Consider the following 13,048-nt stretch of genomic DNA (forward strand, 5'->3'; position numbering starts at 1 on the left):
TCATTAGTATAGTGCAAGTTCAGCTGTGGAAAAGCTGGCATCGGCCAAGGAATCAAGGGCTTTGAACCATAATTTGCAATAACTTGCACTGTACTGTGATGTTTCCCTTTCTGCTTTACATACAGAATAATACCCAGTGGAATTATCTTTTCCCCTAACGCTAGAGGCCATTGTCGTGATGAGTTGGAATGTGTGCCCATGTGCATGCTCCTACAAAATGATGTTCCCATTTAATTAAACTGTTCTTAATTATGTTTAGAGATAAATCTATTCCCTCCCGGATTACGGTGGCAGTTTTAAAATGTTTTAAACACGTGGTTAATAATTTTAAACTAAACTAAACAAAACACACAACAAAATGACTTGGTTCTGTTTGGAATAAAACATCAGGGTTTGGCCTAAAAGCACAATGTTTGTTTTGTTATTCATCCTTCGTAAATTAATTTAGCATTGAATTCTGTTTTCACACGGGACACAGCGGGACCTGTGTTGACTTCCGCACAGTATCGTTAGAAACGTACTTAGGGTCAAAATCTGCAACAAAATGCACAATGCAGTTTCTTTGTATGGTAAAACATATATTTTAGGAGGCCTGCATGGTAGTATACCATTTTTTGTTTTTCTTCTTTATTTTCAAATTTATTTTTAAATTCTAATCCTGCTAATAATCACCATATGTATTTAATGTATCAATAATCTGATAATGTATATTGTTCTGCAACTGTAATGGAATAAAGTTATCTTTTTTTTATATCCTGCATTTGAAACTTTAATCTCCAGGGTAGCCGCTACCAATCACTGACCATGTTAGCTTATCAAGAGACACCCTTGTCCTGAGAACATGGGGGCAATATGTTAAGAGTGATTCTTCACTCTGAATGCACCAAAAGAGCAGATCAGGCAACTGTAACAATTTATTTTGGTAAACAAGCTGGAAAGTGAGAATCATTAGTATCTCTTTTATCAGATGTGACTTTTTTGATGTTCTGGTTTTGGTAAAGGGCAACTACATTCTCCAAAACCTGTACCAACACACCGAGAATAAACAGTGATATCATGGAGACCCATTCTAGTTTACCAGCTCATCAGCCGAGGAATATAAACCTTCAGACACTAGAGGGAAGACTCACATCCGCGATGCCATATCCTCATCGCCATATATGCGATGAGGATATTTAAAGTTTGAGAAGCTCAAGCCTTTGTGGATAAAACCATCTTCTCAAATCTTCTCAAGAGTTTGTGGTTTGCTTTGTAGGACATTTGTCCATTCTCACAAAAGTGTATACACAACAGTGTTGGACAATAAATAATTACTTGGTAATGTGTCACAATAATTATTTCAAAAAGTAATTACAGCAATTACATGACATTTTAAAAAAGCGGTGTTATTGGGAAGGTCATACTGGGTGTCGCAATGTTTGTTGTCTTTCCAGGATTTACCTTAGATTGCTGGTTGATATCAGGTTGGTCCCTCTGCTTTGGGCAGACTGGTCCAGTAGCTATTTGTTAGCTTGAAGCAGAGGCTGGAAGTGCGTGGATGACAGCTATCCTCCACTAAAGAGGAGACATGTGCCATCCATGCAGTAATTCTAAGTGGTCTAAGGCCGGGATTACATTTGTCTTTTCAATACAACTTTTGTGATCGGATGTGTCAACGTGCTGTACCTCACTGCGATCACAACTCTGGCAGAACGGGTCGTCCTTCAATCAGAGGATCAGCGGTTTGATCCCCAGATCAGTCAGTCCATGTCAATGTGTCCTTCTGCAAGACAATAACCCCAAATTGCTCCCGTAAACTGTCCCTACAGTGTGAATGTTAGTTGGTCCTGATGGACAGGTGGCATCTTGTAGCCCCGTGCCATCAGCGTATGAATGGGTGGATGATGACACGTAGCGTAAAAGCGTTTGAGTGGTCGAGAGACTAGAAAAGCTCTATACAAGTACAGGTCCATTTATTATTTACCAACTCAATGCGAGCCAGACTGACTGATCAACACCAGATGCGAGCAGGACCTAATCTTCAAGCGAATTTGATCGTTAAGTGTTACCTGTAACCACGGCAAAAATCAGGTTAGGATGGGAGAACTTCTGCGTTCAGCCAATGAGGCTAATGTTACGCTAACTGGCAATGGGTAAATAACGCCCTGAAACCATAGGGTGGTTGCTTGTTATATTGTAATGGCAGAGGCTGAAAAGCATGTACATCATTACTTTGGCTGTTGATTATTAAAGAAGGGAAGTGACTTTTTCAATGAGTAATTTCAACGATTTCTTGGAGACCATAGCAAGAACATGCTTGGACTGATTATTCAATATTGAGTGAAACGGGAATGAAATTCCACAGCTTGAACTTCCCGTGCTGTAAGATGATTCAATTGCTGTGAACTTTATCCTAGCATCATCAACCTGTAAAACTGTTTTGTATGGACGACTGAACGCAGCTATCAGCGTTAGAAAGAGAGGCTCCATTGGTGAGGGAGACACAAAGTAAACCTCTATGATCTGGAGTTTAGCTATCAGCGAACATCCCTCTTAAGGCGAGCATGTACTTTCTTTATTAAATCTTCTTTTACACAAGCTCTAAGATTTTAAGAGCTCAAAGGAAAGCAAAAATAAGATCTTGGTTAGTATTAATTAAAATGACACTACAAAGCGTTATCGTGGTAATAAGAGCCTTATCCCCAGCTCCAGCTTTGTAGTCTTGTAATATGAAATGGACCTCAGAGCTTTGGACGAGCTCATGCACAGAAACTGTAAATACTGTACGGGCTTATTACTTACAATGGGTACTGACTCGCTTATCTCAATTTCATAGAAAGAAAAGAAAAAAACACATTAAATACCTTGGTATTTTTTAATCTAATGCTGTCTAAGAAATGTTGAGCTAAACTTTCCAGTTATACATATGAGACGAAAGTTTATAACCACTGCACTCAGTTTAAGATATGACAAAACATGTATGTTTTATTCAATTCCTGCGATTAAACATAAGGCTAAATACAATAAGTGAAATACTCTTTGGGAACATGATAATTAATGTAAAAGGGAAAATGGATCATTTGCAGATAAATCCAGAAATTATATTCAATGGCACGCAAGAACCGCTCGTATTAACAGCTGTGTCATGTATGAGTGAGTTAAGGCAATCTGCAGCAAAGGGGAAAACACCTGTTTGATTTCAAATCATAATGCCTTAATCTGAATGAATTTGGAGTTTAAATGTAACATGGAAATGTGACTATATACTGCCAATATACTGAAGCTTTTTTACATTTCATTTTTAGTGGCATATTTCCCCACAGCAACATACAGTTCAGAGTGAAAGAAAACTGTTGTGCAGGTCGCTGTGGTACACCTGACAGTGACATCATCCACTGTAGGCTATAATATTCATGTGTCTAATATCTCTGTGATTCTAAAACCACTTAGTGAGGTTTAGGAAAAGTCTTGTGGTAGGGCTTAAAATCAAAACATCACAAGTACAGAAAACACGTCATAAACATCACAAACATAAAAAGAATTCAACAACATTAACACCGGTCTACTGGGGGAAAGTCCTGGGTTTATTTGACCTACCGGCCTTAAGTAGTTTTACTTAGTTTTTATAGTACGTCACTTGCTCTGAGTGTAACATATTCACATGAATGCTGATTAGTCATGGAACGGTTTGTTTCAGAAAGACGTTTTGTTTGTCCAGTTAAGGGAGTCCGGTGCATTTAACCTGGAACACTGGTACAAACAAAACTTTAAAGATTCAAGTAAGAGAGTTTCAGGATGGGAATACAACAATTGTCTTGCATGAAGCCAATTACGTTTTTTCTTCTTTTTTTTAATCTTCAACGCCAATGATTGCTTAATCCCTTCTTCCTACAGTATCTGCACAGGGCAATAGTATGGTTATGGTTAGAGAAAGGTCATGGTTTAGGCAGCACTTGATTAAGGTTAGGGAACAATTTGGGGTAGGTTGAAAATAAGCAAACAATTATTGCAGCTGGTGTCCCACAAGAAAGTTAGAAACACTACTCGTCAACCTGACTTTCAAAATGACTACAGGCACACCATTTCCTACATTGACCCTGGACATATTATTATTATCATATATTGTGAGGTGCTGAGTTGTCCAATATGAACAGAATTCGTTGGGATACTAAGATGTGAACCAGCAGCCAGGAAAGAAAAGTCAGAAAAAGGATCAGGCATGCTAATTAAATCACAAAATTCAAATGACTTTTATGGTTGAAACGTCTAAAGACTTATAATCTTGTGCCCCAAAAACATCTGTCACATTTTTCATCTGCAGCAGGGAGTGAAACCAACTCCTCATGCAAATTTTATATCATATAATTTGTGAAAGAAGACTCAGCTTGGAGGAATTTGTTTAACCCTGTCAAGAAACGACAAAAAAGCATTTTCCCTATTGTTTCACAAATCAGAGCGATGGTTAAGTGTGTGTATTGTTCCCCATATCTGTTCTGCGTTGCTCTCACAGAAATGAAGAGGTCAATGAACACGTGCAGCAACAGCGTAGAATAATCAGGTCTCTAACGAGAAAATGTCTGGCAGAGGGGAAAAATATAAGTGACAATGGTATCATGAGAAACCGCTGTGAAAATGGAAATGGCAGAGAAACCCAACAGCGACGAGATATTGCTACAGATAGGGGAGCTACAATTAAACTTAATGAACATGAAAAACTGGCTTTCAGTTTACTCTGCTGCAGAAAATGATAAATGATGGATTTCAAAATAGGCGAGGAAAAGGGAATTTCTGACAGTCGCTGCAGGAAAGACAAAAGAGGATCTTGTGAAATTAAAAAGAACTTCAATTGCCTCCTTATTTAACTTTTTCTTTTAGTAAAAAAGCTCAAATACTCTTTATTAAAGACCTCTTCTTTGACCCGTCTAGCAAATTCTTCAACGGTAAGAAACTGTATCTCTATTTTTAACACAATAACCCATCACAAACCTGGAAGCATTGAGGTAAATCGCTGGATATTGCAGCATCGGCTATCTGGCGTTTCCATGGCAGCAGCTGCAATAACGGCAACAACCGTGGCTGCAGTTTAAACCCACTTTAGTATGAGAGCTAAAGTCCGATTTTATGTGTGTTTTGGCTTTCAGTCGAGCATTAAAGGGGCTGTGGCATCGCCTCCGAAACGTCAGCGGTGTTATATTTTGGCAACCCTTGACAAGTAACATCAGCGTGAGCAGCCTCAAGCATTAACTTGTCAAAAGAAGTCAAATCGAGCATCACTCCTCCAAATCAACGTGCCAAAGCACATGTCGGACTCCAATCTCAGTTTTGTGTCTTTTTGTACAATCTCCAGGAGGCTCACGGTTCAACAAACCTTCAAAGTCATGTCTGATTCTGAATTATTGGTGAAAAATAATCCCCAAACCCAAATTTCCTTTTAAGCAACAACTTTAACAACTCTTCAAAGACATCATAAACAAATCTTCTTAATTAATGAGTGACAGTAAAAAATACTCCTTATTCCCCTTTTCGACAAAGAAATAACAAAGTGGAGGGTATAATGATCTCAACAGCCAATCATTTCTCCTCATGTTCCCTTTTGTGGAACACAAGACAATAGAGTCACGTAATCATCTGAGCATATGGGGTACGCTAATCTCTTCACAGACAGTCAATAAATTTAAAAAAAGCTGACATGAAATAGATTTCTATACAGGACAAGTCATGTCTCCCCAGTAAAGGAGAGAAAAAGCATACTGTAAGCCTTTAATCTGCCTGTAATAGGCTTCAGAAAAAGACATGAGTTCAGTAACCGGTGCTGTCAAACCATCGCTTCCTATATGCAGGCCGATGGTGTTACTTTATGTTATTTAAGCCTCTATTGAGAGAGATTAAAATAGAAATTAAGCCTCATCACTTCGATGCTGCTGCCTGGGTTTATACATGACTTGCAGAGGAACGCAGTTACATTTGGTTACACAATTATGAGTGGATGCATTTTAAAGCCTGTGGCTGTTTTAACAAAGACAATATCAGATAAGTATAATAATAATAATAATAATAATAATAATAATAATAATAATAATAATAATAATAATAATAATAATAATGGTTTACTGCCTCATATGAAAATTAGTCAATTTTTTAGATGCAAAATATTTTTCCTGATTTCATCCTTTCTATTTTGTACTTCGTTTTTGTTGACTCCGAAGCTGCCAGGGTTTTCTACGAGCGCCACAGGATCGTGAGAGGAGGAGGATCTGAGGCTGGATTGACACTCAAGTACTTAGCATTGTGTCGTTATTGAATTCTGCTACATTGTTGATATACTGTGTCCTCAACATGAAGCGAGACATCGATCTTTCCAGGCAAGGCATTTGTGTCTCTGCGAGCCTTTTCTGGTGGATGAAAGTGTGACTTTCTTGACACTTTACGAGCTTTCGTTGGCTGCGAGGTGAGGGTCCTGGCAGCTTTAGCATTGCCAAGGTCATGGGGTGTCTTCATAAAGCTGCTGGGTCAATAATGTCACTGTGTATGTTGGGGGAAATGGTTGTAGCCCATTTGTATTCCACTGGCAGAGGGCAAGCGGTGTTTCCTAATCACTAAATCACCGAAGCTATCAGGGCTCCGGAGCTGAACACATCATGCTGACAAGGTTTGCTGATGGGCTGCGGGCCATGATAAATCTACTTTCATATCACGCAGATCATATCAATTACACAGTGTTGTTTGTTACCATTGGCAATCATTGGATTTCCATCATTACATTCCACAAGATTAGTTTACTAAATTAAACAGACCAGATTAAAAAGAAGACCATTTTGATTTATTACATTGAAGCATCTGTGGTAATATATATATATATATATCTTGGATTGGAGAGAAGATTTGAGGACATTGAGAATTTTTTCTTTAAATAGCATATACCAGGGTTTGGCAGGTGCCAATTTTGTAATGTTTTTTAAAGGTTGAAAACAGTCAGTTTTTTTTATGAAACCACATCGAGACTATCTCCAACAGATCTTTCATCTTATCATCCATCTGGCAAAGTGCATAGCAACATTTTTAAAGAACATTTTCTCCCATAATCCGGACATTGCAATCGTACACAAAAGCGCTATGAAAGACGGCTGCCATCATTATGAAAGCATTTACATCTCAAAGGAAAGCACCCGAACAACCTTCCACCAATTTTGTTCATCGTCAATGAACTTCCTGAGTTCCTTCAAATTCTGAAGGAATTCTGAAGGAATGCCTCCCAATCAGAGGCAGAGTAGAGCGGGTCTTCACGGGTGTTAACCTGTTGAGGCCAAGGGTCCCCCTCAATTTTATATCAGGAAAATCAAGAAAAAAATCATGGTATAAATTCCTCCCCACCCCCAAAAAAAATGTTAGGTATCAAATTAAGAGAGAGGGCAAGCTCAAATTGCGGCACCGGCATCTTGTACAGGCACTTCCTGTGGCACCGCTCAGTTGCCACAGCGCTGGAGGCACATGCCGCACGTGCCGGAGGGAGGTGCCGCGGTGCCAGAGAGAGATGCCGCTGTTCCGGAAGCTGCCACTACTTTAGAGGCAGCATTTCCGGTGGCACGTCTCATGTGCCGCGAGCTGCCACTACTTTAGAGGCAGCATTTCCGATGGCACGTCTCAGGTGGCGGGGCACTTACGAGTAGGGTTGGGTACCGAAAAGGAAAAAAACGAAAAGGTACCGGACGTGTTGGAACCGGTGCCATGTTGGCACCAGTTCCAACACGTCCGTTACCTACCGGACCGAAAAGCAACGCAGATTTTGGTGCTTCCTTCCGGTGCCTGAGCCGATTTAAATACTTTTTTTTTACACTACTCTGTAAAGTTGCACGGTATATAGATACTAAAAAGGTAGCGCGGTACCCGCACGCTAAAAACGATTATTAAAATAGCGGATCAGAGCACACTTGCTGCTCTGCTCTCTGTCCGCCTGCTTGCAGAGCGGGGCTCGAGGGGGCGGAGCTTCCAGCGCTCACACACACACAGCGCGCGCACACAGAGATCGCTGGAGACACGAGCATGAGCTTTTGAACGTCCGTCCTTGGCTTGCTGGAACAAATCTCTCCAGTTGATATTAATGATGACGTGTAGTCCAGTAAAGCAGCAGTTTGTAGAATCCAACAGTGTCTGAGTTCTGTTGCACACGGTCCCATCAGGCCACCTGACTGTTCTTTTTTTAAATATATATTTTTATAGTTTGAAGTTAAAAGGTTTGAAGCTGCAGTTTGAAGTCAAGTGTTTTGTATGTGCTTATTTATTTTTATCTATAGTATACTTTAAACAGTTCATAATATTGTTCAATTTGAAAAAAAAAAATTGCCTTGGCAATAAAACAGTATCGGTTCAGGCACCGTTTAGGCACCGGTATCGTTTTAAAAGTATCGGTTTAGCACCGGTATCGGAAAAAAACCCAAACGATACCCATCCCTACTTACGAGTTGCCCCTCGTGTGCCACTAGTTTTTGAGGCATCTGCCTGTGTTAGAGAGAGCGGTGCCGCAACTTGCTTAAGGTCCTGGAAGGTATATATTATCAGAGCTACCAACTCTCACGGTTTCGCCGTGTGACACATGCTTTTGCATGTTTTCACACGCACTCACGCCATACAACCAACGGCAAAAAAAAATTCTGATTTTGGACCGAGGCGCGTTCCTTCCAGCGCGCGTTTCTTCCAGCACGAGTTCGTTCCAGACGCGCGTTCGTTCCAGGCGCGCGTTCGTTCCAGGTGCGGGTTCGTTCCAGACGCGTTCGTTCCAGACGCGTTCGTTCCAGACGCGTTCGTTCCAGACGCGTTCGTTCCAGGTGCGGGTTCGTTCCAGACGCGTTCGTTCCAGACGCGTTCGTTCCAGACGCGTTCGTTCCAGACGCGTTCGTTCCAGGTGCGGGTTCGTTCCAGACGCGTTCGTTCCAGACGCGTTCGTTCCAGACGCGTTCGCTCCAGACGCGTTCGTTCCAGGCGCGCGTTCCGGACGCGCATTCCAGGCGCGCGTTCTACCCAGCTTTTGATCTCCTTCTAATACCTCATTTTTTGTTATTTTATTTATGTGTTGATTTATTGTTTTGCTTTAAAAGGTTACTGTTTAAGCACTTTATTTGTTGCACTTTTTTGTTTGATAATGAAAAATATTTTTCCCTAACTAATCTTGTGTCATTTTTTGCTGAACATAAATCATTAAGTGCTCTTAAGAATACAAGTATTAACAATATAGGTTAGGTTTCAGTTAAGAATTAGTTGAATACCATTGTAATAAAAATGTCAATCAACCTACCTTGGTCAAATCTTAAACACAGGTCTATTAATTAGGCTATATTGTGGTACATAGACAGTCATTGAGGCACAACAATAGTTTTCTGGTTGAATGTTTAGCTCACGTCTAGAAGGCCGCTATGGCAGGTATTTGTGGCCACAGCTGTCATCGCTGCAGAATAGATTCAAAAGATGTTTTGGCAACTGCCTGCCACTATTTGTGGCTTCTGGTGAGATGCACAGATGCACAGTTTAAGGATGTCAGTCGTTTTGCATTCATTTGCAAGGTTCTTTATCATTATTTTTAACAAGGCATCCAATACACGTACATTGTACATTGTCCCTCTTGAACAAATAAAAAGAAAATAAATACAGTTTGTAACAAAGGGAAAATTAAGAGCACAGAACAGCCCTTTCCCTCCCTGGCGCCAAAGAGGCAATCTAGGAATGGTCAAATATAATTTGACCATTTATATTTAAGACTGGGTGGCGACTGGGTGCCCAACGCCTACCTTTACCGGTTTGAAGGGAAACCTACGCTACAGAAGATATACACATCAATGTTCAACGACAAATCTGGTAATTTAAATATTGATTATGTAAATAGTGTTTGTCATAAAACGTAGCTCATGGACATATCATATAATTCAAGCTCTTTATATACTTTCATAGACTGTATCAGATGATTTATAACAAGGCGATGTTATATAAGGTACAGGCAATTTCTTTCACCAGGGCAACTCAAGGTTGTGATTCCATCCACACCTACTGTCCGCTGTACTGTTGAGAGTGTTGGAGGGAGACACTGAGCCCCATTAGAAGCCCATTGGTAGTAATGCTTAAGAAGATTAAAAAGCAAGGCCAATTAAAAAAATAACTTAATAATATCAGATAAATATTTACTGTTGTTACAGTAAATATAAAAACAAAAAGTTGTTGTAAACAAATGTCTATCTCTACATACAGTCATAAAAGACAATGACAAATAAGCATACTTAAATGTGGAACATAAACTAATAATGTTTGATTTCATATAATTTACAGGGTGGCAGTGCACATATCATTAATATTACTACTACTAATTATTATTAGTTCTGTTACAGTAGGATATTATGGATTGTATTAATTATAATAATACAAAAATAAAGACTTTGTACATAACTTGTAAATGCATACCTGGTTTATTTCTCAATTACAGCACAGTCAATTAATTTTTTTGGTCTGATTTAGCAAGGAGTTAAAAAAAATGAATGGCTTGATTAAAATTGACAAAAGAATATCAATTATTATGAAGGCTGTATGACATTATTCACATTACAATACTTAAGTCTAGTCAAAAAATGAATAGTCCTAGTCCGAAAGCTAGTGGCACCTCTAGTTGTCACTAGTTGTTGTGGCAGCTTGCCACAAAAACTAGTGGCAACGAGAGGTGCCACAGGAAGTGCCTATACGAGGTGCCGGTGCCACGATTTGAGCTTGCTCATACTGCAAATTAAACATAAAAATCAGGGCTACAATAATACATAATCCCGATGGACAACCGCTAAACACAACTCAAACAACAAATAGGATTAAGGGTTAGGGTTAGGGTTTTAGGGCTATGAATGACCGTACTACCGTAAATAACAGACCATGTACCATGCACCATGACCATGCACTATGCGGATAAAAGGGATGTTAAATATTGCTAAATTAATCAAATAAATGTTCCTAAAAGTCTCCTTCTAAAAACGCTAAGCTAAATAAAAGGGAACATCTGAAACGATTGCATGAGAATCTATGGGGCAGAGCCGCTTGGTCGTCAGGCCCTGGTCCAAACTGTCAGGTGCTACGCTATGATTGGACAGACTTAGCGAAGGGGCAACTGCATTTTACCCATCATCCTACCAACTGGGGTCCCTGCAGGTGTCACTTCAGGTGCTTTATTCCATGATTATAGTCAATAAATGTGTACCTAATGACTTCATATCCTTGTTTTCTGTTTTTAAGAACTTTAAAAAAAAAACATATTGGGTTACTGTGGGACCCTTATTAAAAGCACCCAAGTCCACCTACACAGTTTAAATCGAGACAAACTATTTACTGAGGTCATGTTTGCCAAAGGCTTTAATTTGAATCATCACACACTATCATCACACACTCAGTTTATCTTTGTTGACAAAATATGCAAATTGCCTGTAACTTTCCGAGAAGAATTATGACAAATCTGTTGATTTTTGCTCTACAGATGACAGAACATACATTATTAACACTAACAATGTTTTGGGAAGAAATAACATTTCGCTATGGTTGTTTCTTACAGTAGTTTAGTCTTCCTAAGGGCCCCAGTTGGTTGTCCTTGTATGTTAAATATGTTGGTAAAATGAAAGTTAAAGATATATGTTTACAAATTGATAAAAAACAGAGATGACTTGTACAAATGTATTTTCTTAAGGTGGCCTTGACTGACATGCATCAGTGTTTTAATCTCCACATAGCAGGGACTACAGGGTCATTATACATACAATAGACGATTCACTCAAACCCAACAATGTTCACCGCAAAAGTGATCTGCCTCGGAATCTTTGAATGCTCACAGATTCATGAAATTAATTCATCTCTGGCATATACAATAAAATAATGCATTTGGCAACATACCAGTGTGGCATGCAACCTGCTCCAGCACAGTAATCCCACACCTGATTGTGCGTTATACAGAAAACATTGTATGGCGGGATTCGGCGAGACCCCAGAGGGTTCGCCTTATCTGAAATGTGCGAAGTGTGTTCGCTGCTTTGAAAAATAAACCGCGAGAAGGGGAGAAGCTTCTCTTTCACGGTGACAGACAAATGTGCACCAAAACATCCCATCATTCTCGCCGTGCGACCTCTGCAGGGATTATAACACCAATTGTATGCGACGACTGATGCAAGTGCCGCTGGATCCTTCTCCAACTGCTCCGCTTAGCAGCGCCCTTTGAATGTGCCGATGAGATTTCGATGCTTTCTAGTCTGATGCATGGGAAGTTGTAACTGAGTATTGACGATCGAGGGGGAAATGATACAACCGAGATTGATGAGATAGAGAGCACCTCTATTTGTGTTGCTGCGAATTAGAATGGGACATGACTTGATTATGTACCCTTGCCTGTAGAGACAGCTGTGTGTCTGCAGCTCCCAGCGGCTGCATAGCTGCAAGCACTCTCACCTGCTAATGAGGAGGATGGTGAATACGGTCCCTCCAGACACAGAGAGAGCCATGGCTGCCGACGGAGTGGAGACGCCAGGTGGAGTTTATCTGCGATAGAAAGCACATAGAGGACAACAACGTGCAATTTAGAAAGACGCAAGTGACGATGGCAGATTCAGGAAATATGGATTTTGCCCCTTCTAAAAACCAAGCTAGTTTGATGCATCTCAGCATGGATGTAAGATCGTACCAGTAACGCCTATATCTTCATCTTTTTCAACCTGAATCAGCTGGCTCACATACACGGCCTGTAGCCACCCTTTTTCTTATTTCTGCAGTTCCACAAATATTGATGTTGTCAGCCAGGTAACGATGGTTTTATTGCTGCCCCTGGTTTGGTTGTCTCCGCTCGAGTACTGACAAGCTCGAGGGCCATTCTCTCAACAGCACAATGACCTCTTGTTACTGACTTTACCAAAAGCCTGACACTGCAAGCTCCAAAAGTAATAAAGCATATTGCATTTCCTTCAAAGAGAGTCATCTTGTCGCCTACATCTCCATGCTCCCTCTCGCCCTCTTCCCTCGTTTTTTAAGATGAAAGCAGACAGAAAACCTTCAGAGACCAGAATGAGAC

General features: G+C 40.2%; 1 protein-coding gene across 1 annotated transcript in view; it reads right to left on the minus strand.

Annotated features, from left to right (window-relative positions):
- The window catches only part of LOC306747257 (gamma-aminobutyric acid receptor subunit pi), a gene marked incomplete at both ends in the record, with an annotated part of 37,840 nt that extends 25,355 nt beyond the window's left edge, over positions 1 to 12,485 (minus strand). Inside the window, one exon of the mRNA XM_079230295.1 lies at positions 12,433 to 12,485. Coding sequence (XP_079086421.1) covers positions 12,433 to 12,485 — 53 coding nt within the window. The remainder of the gene's footprint in view (positions 1 to 12,432) is intronic.
- Positions 12,486 to 13,048: the final 563 nt, after the last annotated feature.

Source organism: Taurulus bubalis (genome assembly GCF_910589615.1).
Source record: "Taurulus bubalis genome assembly, chromosome: 14".
Lineage (NCBI taxonomy): Eukaryota > Metazoa > Chordata > Actinopteri > Perciformes > Cottidae > Taurulus > Taurulus bubalis.